The sequence below is a fragment of the Loxodonta africana genome, chromosome 18, assembly GCF_030014295.1.
Source record: "Loxodonta africana isolate mLoxAfr1 chromosome 18, mLoxAfr1.hap2, whole genome shotgun sequence".
In the NCBI taxonomy this organism is placed as follows: Eukaryota; Metazoa; Chordata; class Mammalia; order Proboscidea; family Elephantidae; genus Loxodonta; species Loxodonta africana.
Genome location: NC_087359.1, coordinates 71252645 through 71274016, shown reverse-complemented (window position 1 = coordinate 71274016; position 21372 = coordinate 71252645). Strand labels below are relative to the sequence as shown.

The 21372-nt window shown below is 41.6% G+C and overlaps 1 protein-coding gene across 2 annotated transcripts in view; it reads left to right on the top strand.

Annotated features, from left to right (window-relative positions):
• Positions 1–21372, top strand: part of MYH10 (myosin heavy chain 10) — a 163712-nt gene that overhangs the window by 24573 nt on the left and 117767 nt on the right. For both annotated transcript variants that reach the window (XM_064271764.1, XM_064271765.1), the window contains exon 4: positions 14407–14434. In XM_064271764.1, the coding sequence (XP_064127834.1) occupies positions 14407–14434 (28 nt within the window). The remainder of the gene's footprint in view (positions 1–14406; positions 14435–21372) is intronic.

The following is a 21372-nucleotide window of genomic DNA, read 5'->3' as shown; positions in this document are numbered from 1 at the left end:
GTTTGGTTTCAAGAAGACTTCAGGGGATATTTTTGGCTTAAGGTTTAAAGATTATCTCAGGGCAGTAGTTTTAGGGGTTCATCCACCCTCCATGGCTCCAGGAAGTCTGGAGTCTATGAGAATTTGAAATTCTGTTCTGTACTTTTCCCTAATACTCCAAATTTCTTAAATGTCATTTAGCGTTTTTTTAGTGTCTCAATCTGCTGTACAAAGGGCTTTAAGTTTCTTTTTAGAAGAAGATTAAAAAGAAAAATAATGTTCATTTTGGAAAAATTGTGAGTTCTTAGGATTAGAGTAGACAGTATAGCTATTTTATTTAGGAAGCTGGTAAGTATGTTTATTGCTTAATAACAATAAAAACAAACAAACAAACAAACCCATTGCCATTGAGTTGATTCTGACTCATAGCGACCCTATAGGACAGAGTAGAACTGCCCCATAGAGTTTCCAGGGAGCGCCTGGTGGATTTGAACTGCCAGCCTTTTGGTTAGCAGCCGTCGCACTTAACCGCTATGCCACCAGAGTTTCCTTAATAACAACACATGCTAATAAAACCCACTGCTGTCGAGTAGATTCCAACTCATAGTGACCCTATAGAACAGAGCAGAACTGCCCCATAGAGTTTCCCAGGAGCGCCTGGCAGATTGAAACTGCTGAACTCTTGGTTAGCAGCCGTAGCACTTAACCACTACACCACCAGGGTTTCCTAATATACGCTTATAATTACGTTAAAAAGCATCTGGTTTTTATATACAGTTGATCCTCACCACAAGCCAGTATAATCAAAGCTCTATTACATTAGACTCTAGAGTAACAGGAGCAGCCAAGAGGAGTAATAACAGGTGGATATTTCATTGGAGAAAGAAGGATTATAAAATATTATTTGTGATATAAATGCATGTAAAAAGACACAGCAAATATAAAAGCATGCATTGGGGTGGTTGATTTCAGTTGTTTTCTTGTAGATTAGAATGAAGTATAAACTACATAAAAAACCCTATGGAGGGTTTTTTTGTTTTTTTAAACCAGAATGTAGTGATTTTGAAAGCATTTGACATTACTGCTCTACAAGACTGCATCTAAACATGGGAGCTCCTAATGTTATGTGAAAACCCAACCTTCTATAATAGCTCCCCCTCCGCCTCCTTTTTTTTTTTTCTTTCTTAATAAGGTTCTTATAAAATAGTTCCATGATCATTTTCAGAAAACATGAGATATGCTGCATCTACCTTTTATCAGATTGCAGGTCGTGAAAAGGTCCTGTTGGTGACTGGGCCTGAGGGTAAAATAAAGCACAATACCCATTTCCTCCTCGCAGTTTTGCTTGAATACCTATTATACACTAGGTCTTCTAAAGCAAACAGGAAGGATTTCAAGATTAGAAGAGTATGGTGGGTCTGTAGGGACAATTCCAAAATCCAGAATGACCTTAGACTTTTTTTAAAAAAAGATTACATTTTTTTTGTGTGCTTTAAGTGAAAGTTTACAGATCAAGTCAGTCTTTCATACAAAAACTTGTATACACCTTGCTATGCACTTCCAGTTGCTCTCCCCCTAGTGAGACAGCACATTCCTTTTCTCCACCCTGTATTCCCCATGTTTAATCAGCCAGCTTCTGTCCCCCTCTGCCTCATCTGGCCTTCAAAAAGGAGCTCCCCACATAGTCTCATGTGTCTACTTGAGCCAAGAGGCTCACTCCTCACCAGCATCATTTTCTGCTTTATAGTCCAGTCCAGTCCCTGTCTGAAGAGTTGGCTTTGGGAATGGTTCCAGCCCTGGGCCAGTGGAAGGTCCAGAGACCATGACCTCTGGGGTCCCTCCAGTCCCAGTCGGACCACTAAGTCTGGTCTTTTAAAAAAGGGTGACATTTTATAACCTTTTCTTGGGTTCAAAGCCACAGAATATTAAGTGGCTAGGAGTGCAGAAAAATATTTGTTACGTGATAGAGGAAGAATAATCATTAGCTTGTGTTTGTTTGTTTTTGGTTCTGTGTCTCTGTTCAGGGGAATGATTTTTAGATGCAGAAGTGCACTGTATAGATGAGCAAACTATGCCTTATGTGGGAGAAGAAATTGGAGAAAGCACCCTCCTTTTCTAGTTGAATCCATAGTTCCTTGTCCAAACAAATGGCATTCTCACTGTTAAGATTGCTGGCCCTCTGCCTAAGGTCTTTGAAGTGTTATATAGGAGAGTTTATAGAGCCATGGGGATAGGGTAACATATTATAATTCTAATTTTTCAAAAGGGGAAAAAGCTCCAGACCTCTGAGCTTAATATGCATGCCTGGAAAGATTCTAGAATCTAGTTGAAAGAATGGTCTTAAGCACGGCATGAATAGTCACCACATAACTTTAGGCTTTGTAGGAAGGGAAATGGAGTAGACTGTGTTAGCAGAGTGTTAGAACTTCTGAATGGTATTCTGAAGTCTTTCAGGATATTCTCATGATGATATAATGAAACATTAGACTTGGCGTGCTTATTAATGATTGAGTTAGTTAGGTATTGTCAGGGTGTGCACCAAAGAGTGTATGCTGTTTTCAGCATTTTTATCAATATATTTGAAGATGTTAGGTCTACCCAACCCAGTGCCATATGTTAGGTGTATGCCCATAGAATTTGTGGATGTTAGAAAACTGAGAGGGATAATAAACACATTTGATGAAAAGAAACAATTTTAAAAGATCTTGAAAATTCAAAATGGGGAACTAAGTTGTAACAAAACAGTCAACAAGGATATGCAGAGTACAAGGACAACACACAAAAATCAGGCAGGTTTCTATACACTAGATGTGAGCAATCTGAAAAGGTAATTAAGAAAATACCTCATTTCCAATAGTATCTAAAAGAATAAAATACCTAGGAATAAGTTTGACCAGAGAGGTGAAGACTTGAATGCTGAAAAGTATAAAATATCACTGAAAGAAATTAAAGAAGACCTAATCAATGGAAGGGCATTCCATGTTCGTGAATTAGAAGACTTAATATTGTTAAGACATCAATATTACCCAGAGCAACCTATGGATTCAACAATCCCTATCAAAATCACAACAGGCTTCTTTACAGAAATGGAAAAACCAATCCTCAAATTTATATGGAACTACAAGGGACCCCGTGTAGCCAAAGGAATCTTGATAAAGTAGGAGGAGTCATACTTCCTGATTTCAAAACAGTACCAGCACTGGTATAATGATAGATGGATTAGAATTGAGAGTTCAGAAGTAAACCCATACATCTGTGGCCAATTGATTTTTGACAAGGGTGCTAAATCTATCCAATGAGGAAAAAATAGTTTCTTTGCTAAATGGTGTGGGACAAGTGGACCTCTATATGCAAAAGAATCGAGTTGGACCCATACCTCACACCATGGATGAAAATTAACTCAAATTGAATCAAAACACTCACTGTAAGACCGTAAACCATAAAACTCTTAGAACAAAACAAAGGAGTAATGCTTCAGTACCTAGTTTTCAATAAGGTATTTTTTGATATGGCACTAAAAGCGTGAGCAACAGAGACAAATGGTTAAATTTGACTTCATCAAAATTAGAAATGTTTGTGCAACAAAGTGTAGAGACAACCTGCAGAATGGGGCAAAATATTTGGAAGCCATAAATCTGGTATGGGTTTAATATCCAGAATTTATAAAGAACTCGTACCACTCAGCAATAAAAAAGACAACCCAATTAAAAAATGGGCAAAGGACCTGAATAGACATTTCTCCCAAGAGGACATACAATTGGCCAATAAACTCACGAAAATGTTAAACACCACCCCACAAAAATCCAACCCACTTATAAATCTTTTTGTTGTTATTACCTTGTCTTACTGTATTGTGGTCATTTTTTCCCATTGCTTAAAAAGAAAGAAAGTGCTCTCTTCCATATCTTCCCTTCACAGCCAGGCTTTTGGAAAGTGTCTGGAGATAGGTGGGTAGATATGGTTTGTGGTGGGAGCTTATGAAAATATTTCTGCTTTCTTGGGAAATATGAACCAAGGTATCAGCTGAGGATGAGGAGGAGAAAGGAGAGATTGGAGGTTTAAGAGAAATAGTATGAAATGTCTTCTAGGAGGAAACCCTGGTGGTGTAGTGGTTAAGTGCTACAGCTGCTAACCAAAAGGTTGGCAGTTCAGATCCACCAGGCACTCCTCAGAAACTATATGGGGCAGTTCTGCTCTGTCCTGTGGGGTTGCTATGAGTCGGAATCAACTCCGTGCCAACAGATTTGTGCTTTTTTTTTTTTTTTGTGGTCATCTAGGAGAGACAGATAACATATATACATCCTTGCCAATGACAGCAAATGTATAAAACAAAAGCTATTGGAAATACAAGGAGAATGTAAACCACAATTAATAGAGGGAGTTTTAACTTGCCTCTCTCAGAGTTTGTCATATTAAGTGGGGGGAAAAGAATATAAAGGATGTGATTAACACCATTTAGCAAGCTTGTGTGGAAAAATGCATGTGTAATACTAGTCCACATCAAGCAGAAAGCCCATTTATAGTGTTGGTTTGTAAATTCTATTCTGGGCTACCTCAGTTCCTAAACGAAGAAATCACAGACCGAATATAGGTAACCATTTTGCAAAGATGTTTCTGACAGAATGACATCCTGAGCATAGTAGGCATATATGTTATCCTCCCTTTTTGTTTGAAGAATAAAGATTTTTTTCTTGTATCTTTTTTCAAAAATTTTATTTATTTTGTTTTTGAGGATATACACAGCAAAACATACAATTCAACAGTTCCTACATGTATAATTTAGTGACATTGATTACACTCTTCGAGGTGTGCAATCATTCTTACCCTCTGTTATGGATTGAATTATGTCCCCCAAAAACCCACATCGTCTTGGCTGGGCCATGATTCCCAGTATTGTGTGATTGTCCACCATTGTGGCATCTGATGTGATTTTCCTCTTTTTTGTAAATCCTACCTCTATGATGTTAATGAGGCAGGGCCCAATCTACAAGATTAGGTTGTATCTTGAATCAGTCTCCTTTGAGATAAAAAAAGAGAGAACAGAGCAGAGAGAAGGACCTCATGCCGCTAAGAAGGAGTGCCAGGAGTGGAGCTCATCCTTTGGTCCTGGGGTCCCTGTGCTGAGACGCTCCCTAGACCAAGGGAAGATTGACCTTCTCCCAGAACCAACAGGGAGAAAGCTTTCCTTGGGAGGTGGCACCCTCAATTTGGACTTCTAGCCCCCTAGACCATGAGAGAATAGATTTGTTTGTTAAAGCCATCCACTGTGTAATTTCTGTTATAGCAGCTCTGAGTAACTAAGACAGAATTTGGTCTGAGAGTGTACTCTGCCCCATAGGGTTTCCAAGGAGCAGCTTGTGAATTCAAACTGCTGACCTTTAGGTTGTGGGAGTGAAGCGGTATCTTACTGTGGTTTTGATTTGCATCTCTCTGACGGCTAGTAACGCTGGGAATCTTTTCATGTGTCTGGTGGCCATTTAGATATCATCTATCCATTTAGATATCCTCTGGTGTTAGAATAAAGATTTTTAAGAATAGGGTTGATGTATGTTAAAATGTGAACCTTGAAAATGTTGGGTAAAGAATTGTTATTTTAATTTTTGAAAACCAAATTCAAGTTTCCAACATTAGAAGAAATAAAAACAAGGAAAACAAATCATCTTTAAAAAAAAATAAAAACACGAATGGCTTTAAAAGTTCAGAAAACATGTAATACCACATATAGTAGTTATAACAATAAATGCAAATACTTTTAACACCCCTAATAAGTGGGAAAAACCAGAAAAACCAGAGCCACTGCCGTGGAGTCAGCTCTGACTCCTAGCTGCCCACAGGGTTTCCGAGGCTATGAACCTCTGCAGAAGCAGACGGCCACATCTTTGTCCCGCAGAGCCACTGGTGGTTTTGAACTGCTGGCCTTGGTTTGCAGTCGATCCCTTTAACTACTATGCCACCAGGGTTCAGTGACAGAGATACACAAATTGGTAAGAGAGACGTCTCAAACAAAGTAGTGAATAGGAGTGCAAGGATGGGCAAAGATACCTTAGCCGAGTGCATACAGAAAGGAAGCACCAGTCTAAAGTCACACAGCAGACTTCAAAGCAAAAGCAGGGACAAAGAGCACTGTTTTATATCCAGAAAAGGATTGTTTATGATGAATTATAGTTGTCTTGGATCTAAGTATTGAATCTTATATTGTAGAAATATAGATATATTTCTATCTATATATATCTATATAGATAGATTGTTCTAGAGCAGTCAAGCTCTAGAACAGCTCCATCACCCCAAAATTTCCACATGCCCCGTAGTCATTTTCTCTTTCTACCCCAGCCCATGGCATCTACTGATTGATTTTATGTCCCAATAGTTTTACCTTTTCCAGAATGCCACATAAATGGAATCATATACAATTCAGCTGTTCAGGCACGTTCATCAGTAGCTCTTTCTCTTTCAGCCCTGGTGGCGCAGTGGTTGAATTCAGCTGCTAACCAAAAAGGTCAGCAGTTCAAATCCACCAGCTGCTCCTCGGGAACCCTACGGGGGAGTTCTGCTCTGTTCTGTAGGGTCGCTATGAGTCGCGGTTGACTCAAAGACAGTGGATTTTGTTTCATTTATTGCATGCATGTTCCACAGTTTATTTATACATTTACCATTTGAGGGACGTTTAGATTGTTTTCAGTTTTTTTTTTTTTTTGGCAATTAAGACACTATATACATTCATACACAGATTTTTGTGAGGATATAAGTTTTCTTTTCACTTGGGTCGGTACCTAGGAGTAGGATTGCTAAGTCATATGAAAATGTATGTTAACTTACCAAACTTATTTTTCAAAGTGGCTAGTTTTTTTTTTTTTTGCATTGCCACCAGCAATGTATGAGAGTTCAAGTTGCTCTGTATCCATGTCAACACTTGGTATTGTTGGTTTTCATTACATTGTAATCTCTCTAAAAGCTGTGTAGTGGTTTTAAATTGCGTTTCCCTAGCAGCTAATGATATTAAGCATCTTCTGATGTGATTATTTGCAACTTCTGTATCTTTTTTGATAAAATGTCCAGAACTTTTGGCCAATTTTTATTTGGATGGTTTAGTTTATTTTTGAGCTTTGAGAATTCTTTGTTCATTATGGATATGAGTCATTTGCTGGATAAGTGATTTGCAAATTGTTTGTCTTAGTCTATAATTTAATGCTGTTTGTTAGATCTGTTGTTTCTTCATTGAATTGCTTTTATATCTTTGTTGAAAATCAACTAGAGTCTATTTTAGGACTCTGTTCCATTGATCAGTATGTCTATCCTTTCACCAGTATCGCACTGTCTTGATTACATCAGCTTTATGGTAAGTCTTAAAATCAGAAATTTTAGAATCGGCTTGTCAATTTCTACGAAAAAATCTTGCTGACATTTCGATTAGATTGCATTGACTCTGTAGATCAGTTGGGGCAGAATTGACAACAATTTTGGGTCTTCCAGTCTATGAACGTGGTATATCTCTCTACTTAAGTCTGATTACTTTCATCAGTGTTCTGTAGTTTTCATATAGATCTTGCACATACTTTGTTAGATATCTACCCAAGTATTTCATGTTTTTTGGTGCTAAATGAAACTTTGAAAATTCCAACTTTAATTGCTCATTGTTAGCAGAAATATATTTCTCGTATATATTGACCTTGTATTCTGTGACCTTGCTAAACTCACTTATTCTGGAGAGATTTTGTTTGTTTGTTTTTAGAGTCTATAGGATTTTCTATAGAAAATCATGCCATCTGTGAAGGGACATTTTCATTTCCTCCTTTTCAATGTATGTTTGTAATTCTTTTTCTTCTTTTATGATGCTTCATGATGTTGAATAGGAGCGTCTTGTTATTTATTCTTAAGGTTGTGGTTAAGTGAAGGTTTTTATATAGGTGACTTTTATTGAGTTGACGAAATTCCCTTTTATACCTTTTTCTTAAATCATAAATGGATGTTAAGTTTTTTTTTAATGCTTTTTCTGTATCTATTGAGATGATCATATTGTTTTTGTTTAGTTTGTTGATATGGTGAATTAGATTGTTTGATTTTTGAATATTGAACTGGCTTCATATTCCCAGGATAAATGCCACTTGCTCATTTTGTATTGTCCTGTTTATATGTCACTTGATTTAATTTGCTCACATTTTGTTAAGAACTTTTGCGTCTGTTCATGAGGGATATTTGTATGTAGTTTTCTTGTAATGTCTTTTTCTGGTTTTAATATCAGGGTAAGGCTTGTTATAGAATGGGTTGGGAAATGTTTTCTCTTCAATTTTCTGGAAGAGTTTTTTAGAATTGGTATTATTTCATCCTTAAATGTTTGGTAGAATTCATCAGTGAAATGAAATTTTCTTTGTGGGAAGGTTTTTAACTACAAATTCGTTTCTTTAATAGAGACGGGGCTATTCAAGTTCCTGTTTCTTCGTGAGTGAACTTTACTAGTTTGTGTCTTTTAAGAAAATTGTCTATTTCATCAGTGTTGTCAGATTTATTGGATCAGGTGGTTCCTAATATTGTTATATTGTGCTCATGAGGAACCTATACTCAGATCAAGAGGCAGACATTCAAAAAGAACAAGGGGATACTGTGTAGTTTAAAATCAGGAAAGGTGTGCATCAGGGTTATATCCTTTTGCCATACTTACGCTGAGCAAATAATCCAAAAAGCTAGACTACATGAAGAAGACATTAGAATTAGTGAAAGACTCATTTACAATATGCAGATGACACGACCTTGCTTGCTGAAAGGGAAGAGGACTTGAAGCACTTACTGGAGAAGATCAAAGACAACAGCCTTCAGTATGGATTACATCTCAACATGAAGAAAACACAAATCCTCACAACTGGACCAATAAGCAATGTCATGATAAACGAATACAGAGAAAATATAGGAGTTGTCAAGGATTTCATTTTACTTGGATTCACAGTCAACGTCCATGAAAGCAGCAATCAGGAAATCAAAAGGTGCATTGCTTTGGGCAAATCTGCTGCAAAAGGCCTCTTAAAAGTGTTTAAAAGTGAAGATGTCACCTTGAAGACTAAGGTGCGCCCGACCCAAGCCATGACATTTTCAGTTGCCTCATAGGCATGCAAAAGCTGGACAGTGAATGAGGAAGACCAAAGAAGAATTGATGCCTTTGAATTACGGTATTGGTGAAGAATATTGAATATACCTTGGTCTGCCAAAAGAACGAACAAGTCTGTTGTGGAAGAAGTACAGCCAGAGTGCTCCTTGGAAGCAAGGATGACGAGACTTTGCCTCACATGCTTTGGACATATTATCAGGAGGGACCAGTCGCTAGAGAAGGACATCATGCTTCATAGAGGGTCAGCAAAAAAAAAAAAGAGGAAGACCCTCGATGAGATGGATTGGCACAGTGGCAGCAACAATGGGCTTAAACATAGCAACGGTTGTGAGGATGGGTGTAGGACTGGGCAGGGTTTCATTCTGTTGTACATAGGTCACTGTGAGTCGGAACTGTCTTGATGGCACCTAACGACAATGATATTATTATCCTTTTAAGATCTGTGGGATCTTTAGTGCTGTTCCATTTTTTATTCTGGACAGTATCTTGTGTCTTTTTCTCCTTCTTTTCTGATCAATTTGGCTAGAAAAAATAAACCAAACTCAACTGCTGTTGAGTTGATTTCGACTCAGAGCAGCCCTGTAGTACAGAGTAGATCTCCCCTGTAGGGTTTCCAAGGAGTGGCTAGTGGATTCGAACTGCCAGCCTTTTGGTTAGCAGGCAAGTTCTTAACCACTGAGCCACCAGGGCTCCCAGTTTGGCTAGATGCTTAGCAATTTCATTGATCTCAAAGTTTCACATTTGATTTCATTGATTTTTTTTTCATTTAATTGATTTCTGTTCTTTATCATTTCCTCTATTTACTTGAAGTTTAATTTGCTCTTAGTTTTCTAATTTCTTACGGTAGAAGCTGAGATCATAGATTTGAAACCTTTCTCGATGTTGAAAAAATGATTTAATTAAACATGGATTTATTGAGTGCTTCCTGTATATGATTTTTGGAGGTGCTTTGGAAAATTCTGAGTTTTCAAATTAATCTCTACTCTTTAGAAGTCAAGTTGCATTTTGTAAGTAAATATTTTCCCCTTAGAAATCACTTAGGGCTGTGTCTAGTTACAGATTTTTGGAATGTAAAAGTCTTTGTAAACACTCGTAGTGCGTAAGTTGGGCCTGAAAAATGAATAGGATTTAGTGAAGCAAAAGAGTGGAGTAGTAGCGTGCGTAATCACAGAGTTGGAGAGAATTTTGAGGTTGTCAAGCCCATCCCCCTAATTGTGTTCTTGAGGCACCAAGTTTAGTACGGTAAATGACAGACAAATGACCAGCGTAGATGGGCCTGGCTAGAAGAAAGTATTTCTGTTTTGTTTTGTTTTTGGAGAAGCAAGGGACAGGAATTGTGGAGCAGGTTCGAAGATTGTAATTATGTAGGTCTCAAATTTCAGATGATGACAACAGTATGTTCAGATGCAGAAAGAGTATGTAGTGTGGCCTTTGGCACTCTGAAGGAATTAGGAAGCAATTCAGCTTTGGTTAAGTTTTTGTATTTGATTTCTGTAATGCGTAAACCAGTTCAGAAGAGCCGTGGAGAACTGGGGGTAGTGGAGTCCTGTATTAATTGCTCAGAACAGGAGAATTAAGGGGAACGAGGGATCGTATTAACAGTGAATAAGCAATGACTTGATAAAATCATAGTTGTATAGGCGAAGAACCTGAGCCCAGCAAGGAGTAAGTCTCTCATCTGTAAATACATAGCCAGTTTGGGGCAGAACTGGAACTAGAACAAAAGATTCCTGTTCCCACTATCTAGCCAGTCCCCAACTCGCTACCTAGCACCGAACTTCTCTCAGCAGGCCTTTCTTTTCTTTAAATAATATTTTGTTGGGTTTTCAGTGAAAGTTTACACAGCAAATTATGTTTCCGTTTAACAATTTCCACACAAATTGTTCAGTGATGATGGTTACGTTTTTCACAGTTTATCAGCATTCACATTAATCCCATTCTGGATGTTTCGTTTCCGTTGATCTAGTTTCCCTGTCCCCTTACTCTTTATCTTTGCCTTAAAGTAATTGTTGACCATTTGATCTCATATAGATGAATTTTTTAAAGGTGTGAGGTACTCACTGGTAATATTGTTTATTTTATGAGCCAATCGGTTATTCAGAAAAAAAGGTGACCTTGGACAGGGAGGTAGTTTCAGTTTAAGGTTTATGGAGTGTATCAGGGTGATAGTCTCAGGGAGTTCCCTAGTCTCAACTGATCCAGTAAATCTGGATTTTTTAAGAATGTGCCTCAGTTCCAGATTTTTCACCCCTTCCATCAGCAGACCTTTCTTCAGTCTCCCTATGGCTCACTAAGGCTCACTGGCAATGCCGGGAATACAGAAATAAATACGACAGTCTCTGATCTCAAGCAGTGCATCCTAGTGGGCAGTCTATTACCATACTGTTTGCCTGATACATCCAAAATACAATTAAAAGAAGGAGGAGCTTTGAGGAACCTGAGGGAGAGTATCTGGGAAAGTTTCCTAGGGGAGAAAAGGTGAGTTAAGTATGAAAGCACATGCAGGAGATAACCGAGTGGATGTGGGTCTAGGAAGAACCTGCCAGGAGAAAAGAATGTGGCATGACCTGGGAGGGTGAACAAAGGAGGGGGGAGGTATTGGCCGTGTGCTAGGAATGTTGCCTTTGATAGTCAGAAGGAAGGATAAAACAGTGGTTAAGAACTGAATTAGACTCGAAGGGTAGAGTCATAGTATGCTGGTTGTATAACAGTTAATACACAGAATATATGAATAAATTTGTTTATTTTAATAATTTTTTGTAAAAAGAGTATGTCATTGTGAGTAGACTCTTTCCTGCTCTTTGATGACATTATCTGAGGTCCTCATTAGGCACCTAATGGCATCTGCCAGAGGAAAAACAGGCACAGCAAAGGGAAGGAAAATAGAGCCAGCTGGATCAGGCTCAGTCCACAATTTCTTTTGAAGCAATGGCAAGCTTGTTGTGGTGTTAAGAACACAGGCATTAGAGGCAGACAGGCCTGGGTTTTTCTCATCCCAGTAGCTGTGTGACTTGGGAAGATGACCTGACCTCCCTAAGGAACATCTTTCCATCTGTAATACAGGATAAATAATGCTGATCAGTGATTGGAAAGCAGTGTCCTACACTGGTGCTCTTATCCATGGGCTAAATGTCTGTTTGAATTTCACCTTTTCATTAGAAAAATTTATCTGAATACTTAAGTCATTAATTACTACTTAAAACCATATAAGCTTTCATTCTGCATTCTTTGTTATTTTTGGTATATATCACACTTTGAGGAAACCTTGGTGGTATAGTGGTTAAGAGCTACGGCTGCTAACTAAAAGGTCAGCAGCTTGACTGCTCCTTGGAAACCATATGGGGCAGCTCTACTCTGTCTTATAGGGTTGCTATGAGTCGGAATTGACTCAATGGCAACAGATATCGAGTATCACACTTTGAAGGAGCCCTGGTGGTGCAGTGGTTAAGCACTGGGCTGCTAACCAAAAGGTCGACAGCTTGAACTTGCCAGCCACTCCTTGGAAACCCTATGGGGCAGCTCACCTGTGTCCTATAGGGTCACTATGACCCAGACTTGACTCAATGGCAGTGGGTTTGGTGTTTCGGTTTTATAACACTTTAACTTTAGACAGTGATTAAACTTCGTATGGGTGTTTATTCTTATTCAACCTACCACTCCACTCAGTGTTTGATATATTTTTTCTCCTCTAAGGAAAATTTACAGTTCCTCCCTGCTTGGGGCTGTTCTTTTTTTTTTTTTTTCCTTTTTTTTATTGTGCTTTAAGTGAAAGTTCACAATTCAAGTCCGTTTCTCATACAAAAACTTACACACACATTGTTATGTGACCTAGTTGCTCTCCCTACAATGTGACAGCATATTCCTTCTTTCCGCCATGTACTTCCCATGTCCATTCAGCCAACACCTGTCCCCGTCTGCGTTCTCGTCTCATCTCTGGACAGGAGCTGGCCACATCATCTCATGTGTCTACTTGAGCTAAGAAGCACACCCCTTGCCAGTATCATTTTATGTCTCATAGTCCAATCTAATCTTTGTCTGAAGGGTTGGCTTCAGGATTGGTTTTAGTTCTGGGCTAACAGAGAGTCTGGGGGCCATGTCCTACAGGGTCCCTCCAGTCTCAGCCAGACTATTAAGTCTGGTCTTTTTATTAAAATTTGAATTCTGCATCCCACTTTTCTCCTGCTCCATCAGGGGCTTTCTGTTGTATTCCCTGTCAAGGTAGTCATTTGTGATAGCTGGGCACCATCTAGTTCTTCCAGTCTCAGGCTGATGGAGTCTCTAGTCTGTGTGGCCCTTTCTGTCTCTCGGGTTCATATTTTCCTTGTGTTTTTGGTGCTCTTCATTCACCTTTGCTCCTGGTGGGTTGAGACCAATTGATGTATCTTAGGTGGCAGCTTGGTAGCTTTTAAGACCTCAGATGCCACTCACCAGAGTGGAATGTAGAACATTTTCTTAATACACTTTGTTATGCCAATTGACCTAGATGTTCTCTGAAACCATGGTACCCAGACTCCTGCTTGGGGCTTTTCTTGAAGCCATTCTGAAAGGCAGTGGTTTCCAAACCTGGCTGTGTGTCAGAATCACCTGGGGAGCTTTTACAGAAAGAGATTATTAATCCCTCCCTCCCTGTCAGAGCCCTGGTGGTGCTGTGGTTAAGAGCTTAGCTGCTAACCAAAAGGTCAGCAGTTCAAATGTGTACCAGCCGCTTCTTGGAAACCCTATGGGGCAGTTCTCCTCTGTCCCATAGGGTCGCTATTAGTCTGAGTTGACTTGATGGCAACAGGTACCACCCTGAGAGAATGACTTATTGAGCTAGGGTGGGGCCCAAGAAAATATACTTTTATAAAACTTCACTTGAATTTGACATGCAGTAGAGTTTGAGAAGCAAGGTTGACTAGGTATATAAAGACATATAGGCAAATGGTGGAGCCCTGGTGGTACAGTGGTTAAGAGCTCGACTGCTAACCAAAAGGTTGTCTGTTTGAATCTACCAGTTACTCCTTGGAAACCCTATGGGGCAGTTCTACTCCGTCCTGTAGGGTTGCTATGAGTCAGAATCAACTCGACAGCAACGGGTTTGGTTTTTTTGTTTTTTTTAGGCAAATGGTATGTGAAGTAAGCCTGGGTTATTTTTATTTTATTTACCTCCAAAGAACCTGGCATAATAATAGGAGTTAATGAGTAAACTTGATTAGGATTGAGGAGGAGTAAACTTGGCTTGAGAAGAATAAAGTTATTAATATTTTATAAGCTACTACTTTCAACTTTATTGTCTCAGATATTTAAAAACCAGGCAAATGGTCACTTTCTTTTTTTGTTTTGTTTTATAGATCGTGAGGACCAGTCAATTCTTTGCACGTAAGTAAATGCTCAGAATTGTTTTTGGAAAGTACAGCAATTATTTTTTGTGGGGGTGGGAGGAGTATAGCAGTCGTTTTTAAGAGTTGGATATAAACCTTGCAGTTACTGTCTTAAGACTAAGATTATGTAAATGACTTAAATATGATATGACTGTTTGGTTCTCAAACTGGGCTTTTTACACATTTTGTAATGTTACTAACTTGGAAAACTTGAACTTTAGTTTGTCCAGATGTTGGCCTGCCGGACATTTCAATGGCTTACTCAGTTTACTCAGTGAACAGGTATTGATTGATTGTCATGTGCCTGGTGTACTGTGTGCTGAGTACTAGAGAATCATCATTGAATAAAACAGTATCCATGACAGGAAACCCTGGTGGCATAGTGGTTAAGTGCTACAGCTGCTAACCAAAGGGTCGGCATTTCGAATCTACCAGGCGCTCCTTGGAAACTCTATGGGGCAGTTCTACTCTGTCCTGTAGGGTTGCTGTGAGTCGGAATTGACTCGACGGCACTGGGTTTGGTTGTTTTTTTTTTTTTTTTTTTTTGGTTTGCTGTGACAGGATATGATTTAGATTTGCACGTTAGCTGCTGGGTGAAAAGTGGGTTGGAGGAAGAGTCATAGCAGGAAGGCTAGTTAAGAAGCTCTTGAGTAATCCAGGTAAGAGATTGTGGTGGCTCCAGGTAGAGCAGTGATTGTGAGCCTAGAGAGAAGTGGATGAATTCAAGTGCTGTTCAGTTTAAGGGACAGACTTACCAGGACTTGGTGGTTTATGTTTCCAAGCAAAAGGAGCCAAGAGAGAAGGGGGAGTTAAGGATGATATCCAGCTTGTAAACATAGGCAGGCAGGTGACTGATCAGGGTGTCTCCTGACATGGGGAACATGGGAGGAAGAGCAGGTTTGGAGTGGAAGAGAATGAGTTTGGTTTAGGACACGTGGAGTTTGAGGTGCCTCTGGCTCATTTAAGAGGAGCTGCCCACTAGGCTGTTGGCTGTATATGGACTTGGCGCTCAGGAGAGAGATCTGTGCCAGAGATGCAGATCCGAGAAGTCAACAGCATGGGTGGTAACAGAAGCCACGCTCGTGAATGGGGTTGCCTTAGAAGAATGTGTTGAAAGAGAAGGCGGAGTGTAAAACCCTGGGGAAAACCAACATTTAAGGGTTAGTCAGAGATAGAGGAGTTCACGAAGAAGGTTAAAAGAATCAACCAAGAGGGTGTGTTGACAAAACAACCAAGGGGAGAGAGGCGTTTCAAGAAAGGAAGTGGCCAGCATATCAAAGGCTACTGAGGTAACTGATGTATGGAAACATGTCCATTGGATTTAGCAATAAAGAGAAGACAGTAGGAGTTGGTGATTGCAGTTCATTGAGAAATGAAGGGGAGGTGAAAAAGTAAAATACAGAACTCCTTTCAAATAGTTTGAGAAAGTGAAAGGAGAGTAATAGTTGGATAGTGGTAAGAGATGAGCAGAGACTTTGTTGGTGGTGGTGGTGTTTGTAATGTGGAAAAGATGAAATGCTGATGAGAGGGAGACTGTGTTGGAGTCTTAGAGGAAGGGGGCAGGAAGGAAAGAAAACTGATGAAACAAACATAGTGATGAGATCCAGTGCACAGGGGATGGATGTCTGGACAGGGAGCAATAGGGAAGATGTCACCCTTCTGTAATGACAAGGGCCCAGAGGCAGCTAGGTACCAATGTGGGTAAGCTGGGGAGGAAAGGCTGGGAATTGTGAGAAAGTTATCTAACGGTTTCTGTTTTCTCAGTGAAGTAGAACATATGGTTCTTAGTAAGAAGGCAGAGGAGTGGCAGGTGGGAGATTTGAGGAAAGGTAGAAACAGCTGACACTAACGTGGTGTCCTTTGTTGTAATTTTCTTCCAGCAGTGTTTAGCCTTCTAAGTTACATGAATTAGCTTTTCCGACGTAACAAACCACCCTGAAATTTAGTGACTGGGAACAACATGGTTCTGCAGGCCTCCCAGTAATTAAGTTGGGCTCAGCTGGGTGGTTCTGTGATCTGGGCCAGGCTTAGCTGAGCTCATCTGGGGCTCACTCCTGCATCTGCAAACAGCTGCTGGGTCAGCTGGATGCTGCCTGACTGTTGGCCAGGGGCCTTGGTTCTTCTCCACGTGTCCTCTCATCCTCCAGCAGACTAGACTTGGCTTTTTTAACATCGTGGCAGGGTTCCAAGAGCAGCAAGAGGACAAACTCCAATGCATCAGTGCTGTCCAAGTTTCTGTTGCTTGGGACGTTTGCTGCTAACTCATTCCCCAAAACAAGTCACATGGCCAAGGCCAGAGTCAGTGTGGGAAACACTGCCAAAGTAGGTAGATACAGTGAGGCATGAAACATTTGGGGCCATTATTGCAACCAATCCACCAGAAAGGGGTTGGAATGGAGAAGGTGAAGCAGTTGTAATATTCTGCAAGTGTATGCAGTGGAGGACAGTGAGACAAGAGTGGACTGTCAGATGGACCCATGTCACAATGAACCATGGGAAAGGGGCAAAGAGAGGAGGGAACTGATGGAGAGCAAGTAGGTGGGACAGAGAGCAGTCTTGATGAAGTGGAGAATATTGGAGATACTGGCATGTCGGACCAGGAAAGTGGGCAATTGTGGTTGAAGATGATGAGTGATGACAAGACCTAGAGTGTGGCCACAGGTGTGGGTAGCTGAAGAATGGAGTGTGCAGATGTCATTGAGGTTGAAGGAACCAAGGAGTTAAGAGACCAGGGGCTTGGCATGTGCTGTCCACATGAAGAGAGGAGTGGCCTGGAGACATATAGAGAAGTGGTAAAATGAGAACAGTGGCCTCTGAGTGAGTCTTTCCTAAAGCTGAATAATTTAAAGGACTGTCTGTTAATCAGAGATAATATCCTTCCCACTTTTAGAATAAAAAGTGCTTTCTTTTTTTTTTTTAAAGAGTGCAGAGCTACTGCAGTATGTGGTGTGAGAGAGGAAGAGGCAGGGGAGAGACAGATGGCCCAGACCTCCCAGGGTTAGGGACTTCCCCAGAAAAAGGGTCTGGGGACAGCATTATGGAGAGTGAGATGGATGTCACTGTCCCTCTTCCAGATTGCTTTGTGTGTATCTGTGTATGATGTCTTTGTCAATACTAACTGCAAATGCAGTTCTTTTTGTGACCTTAAGCATCTCTCACACATGAAGGGGCAAAGTCCTTCAGACTGCTAAGTTGGCCTAAGACTCTAGCCGCAAGCTCAGAGGTCCCTAGGACACCCTTACTTCTCACCTGCTGTATGTAAATTTGAAGGTTCCCACTACCCCCTCAGGTTCGATAATTTACTAGAGGAACTCACAGAACTCAGAAAAGCAGTATACTTATGATTACAGTTTTACTGTAAAGGATACGAAAGAAGAGACACATAGGGCGAGGTCTGGCAGAGACCCCAAAATGGAGCTTCTGTGTCCCAAAGGACATATCACCCTTCAACATATATTGATGTCTGTCACGAACCAGGAATCTCACCCAGGATTCTGTGTCCAGTTTATATTGGGGTTTCATTATGTAGTCATGATTGATGGTATCATTGCCCACACTCTGTTGAACTCAATTTCCGGGACCCCCTCCCATCCCAGACTTTGGGCTGATACCAGGTGATAGGTCTTTCTGGCCTGGCCAGCCCCCACATAAGAGTTACCTGATTAGCATAAACTCTCAGGTGTGATCAGGTCCTCTCATGAATAACACAGATACTCCAGTCATGGAAAATTCTGAGTTGAAACGTCACCTGCAGTTTTAGATGGCCCGCCAGGCTTCTTGGAGACTAGAACCCGAGCAGTGCCTCTGCGGCAGAAAGACCTGGCGAGCTGCCTCCCTGAAGATTGCAGCCGAGAGGACCCAGTGGGCCATTCTGCTCCGTAACACACAGGGTCATCAGGGTCAGAATGAGCTCATTGGCAACAGGCTTGGTTATTTTGGTTTCCCAGACACCGGGGCAAAGGCCAAATTCTCTGGATGAGGTAATCCTTCACCCCATGATGTACACGTACTCTGTGGATTAAAGGGTAGCCTTTACCTGAGAGGGCTGTCTAGGGGGAGAGCCACGGCTAGTGAAGACCCCCAGGAGGGAGTGTTGGGCGGAGAGGCCGACGGTGCCGAGGATGTGGGCGACTTCGCCCACCAGGGAATCGGGTCTGCAGAGTACAGAGGAAACGTTTGGGGAGAGGGCAGAAAAGAACGGTGTTTGGGTCCAGGAGGAAAAAAAGCACAATATGAGGGAGCTCGGAGTGGAAGGGCGACCAGAGAAATTGACATTTTAGGCACTGTACAGGGTCCAGAGGCTGACGGATTTTCCAAAAGAGTTCACCTCTCCAGTCCCCTGATGAATGGCAGAGGGGCCTTTGGAAGGCGGCAGCCTTGGCCAGCACTTACTGGGCTTCCAAAGGATTCCCCACTCAGGTAGATGGGCAGGCAGCAGGATTAATGTCTGGACCCTCACCCTCCTCACAGTCCTGGTGGTTTCTTGAAGAATGAATTTGCCTGGTGAACCTTCTAGGCATAGAGGATGACAGCAGGTGAGGTGTGAAATGATCAGGCAGTTTGCAAGTAACTTGGTATTCTTGGAGCATAAGGTGTGAAATAGGATCTGAATTTCAATTTAAACTCAGCTTGTTTAAAAGGTAACCTTTGTTCTTACACAAACCAGATGTATTTCCCAATTTCTGTCAACAGTACTGTTTTTCAGGACTCAAGTCTTAAACTGTTGCAATTTTCCTGTTTCTCATACCCACCTTCCTAGTTCGTCACCGAGTTTTGATATTTCTTCTTTCTGTCTTGTCCTAGCCCAGCCCGGCCCCTAACGTCTGGCCCATTTTAGTAGTTGCCACCTGACTTCCAGGCCCCTTGATCCCTTTATCCCTCCATGCAGGGACTCTGCCTGATTTGAATCCCACCTTTACAGGTTCTGACCCACATTGATTTTCTCTCATCTGGCCCTTTTTGATACCTACTGCAGTTCATCTTACTTACTTGGATCAGGTGTGTGTCTTGTTGTACAACTAGATGGTAAGGTAGGAACTGAGACTTATATCAGTTGCTTTTTAATAGTCTCTCAGAACCTGGTATACTGTCCTGAACATAGTGTATAGTTAGGCAATGGATAAAATTTTCAACCAAAAATTGGCTCTTAATTAAGAGTCAGGAAAACACAAGCTTAAATACAGGTTAGGAAATTTTAGAATCTAATGATACTGCACGAATTTTCAAAGGGTAATTATACATATTATCTAAAATTTTTGTGACACCATTTTAAAAAGGTATTGTATTATGAAACTTCAAACCAACACAAAAATAGAGGGACTAGTATCTGACCCTGTTGGGTAACAACCCAGCGGCACCTGAACCCAAGGTCAGCCGCATCACCGAGACCGAAGAAAGACTCCGGAACCACCAATCAGGACATACGGTTTATTTGGGGAGCTTGCTTATAGGACTGTGGCCGAGGGTGGTAGGTGGACCAGTTCAGCGCTCCACAACCACCTAGCAAGGGACGCAAGTTTATATACCGTTCAGCTGGAGCCAAGGGTCATTGTTTTCTCCCACGTCCTTGGGCAGTCAGTATTCCAGGCCCAGATGTTTTCCTTCCTGTTGCTAAGGCATTCTTCGGCCTTGGCCGCTGGCCCAGTCTTTCCAGCATTGTACCTTATCCTGAGTCCATCCCAAATTCATCCCAGCATGCTTCAGGGAAGAGCAAAGCCGATTCCATTAGGGAGGGGATGCATGAAGCTGAATAGCATTACCCTACAGTCCACCCCTGCATACCCTCCTGATGTCCTTACAGTCTTACTGCCCTCACGTCTGCGATAGCCCTCGGACTTCGTATGCAGAGGAGCATTGCAAAACCAGATCACGTACTCAGGATAACCAGCAGCACAGGAAAAGACATAGTAATAAGAGTCCCACTATCACCCAGAAGCCTGTCTGCCAGGCAGACAGGAGGAATTGCAGCCAGCTGGAGACAGGGTCAGCGGTGTCGTGTTTGATACAAGTGTGGTGTTGCTGCAAGTCCTGCAGGGCCAAAGAGACATTTTTAGAGGCATCAGGGCTATACATGCTAATTTAGTTTTTATCAAGGCACAGGTGCCATCCTGGGTGGCAGTCAGGATGTCACGGGCCATCCTACTCTGAAGGACGGTGTTCCGTATTTGTTGAGTCTCCGCATTCAAAAGGATGATAGCCCACCTGGTGTTGTTAAGTACAGCTGTGGTGTGTCTGGCTAGCGCCTCTACCTGCCACTCCACATCTATAGTGGCAGCCTGGGGCAAGAACAGGGACAAGGGGCAAAACCACCAAGATGTGCGCTGGTATCTGTGCTGGGCTTTTACAGTTTGCCAGTTGCTGGGAACACTGGGGAGGGTGGTATAAATATTAGCAGCTATGTACAGCTGCCCCCAGGTGCAACACCCCACCCAGTTGTAGGGCAGTTACGGCCACCCATGCAAGCCGCATGTCCAGAGCCACCCCCTGGGCGATGAGTATGCCCCCGCCTGTAGGCTTTGCTTTTGCTTTTCTAACCAACTATTGGCAACAGCTAGCAGGGTTCTAGCACACTGTTGTCAGGGGTCCAGCTCATCACCCTGAAGGGGTGAGAGGTATTAATCCCGTTCCGATGCTCCCAGCAAAAGGGAACTTGACCCTTTGTAAAGACTTGCTTCCACTTGCAGTAGGGCATTATACACTGTGCTTGACTGTTTTTCCAACATGCTATACCTCTCTTCCACCCCTCGCCACAACTGGGACCAAAATCCCAGTGGTACTCTCTCGTTGCTTTGTCATTGCCACAGGCCCTACCCCTACCCCTCGGGGTAACAGGCTATGTCCACTTGGCACGACTGACCTTGTATTAACACTCTTAAAGCCTGTATTTGTTTTACAGCGACCTTCGCCTGCTGGAAGGCCTCCTCTTCCTTTGTCTCT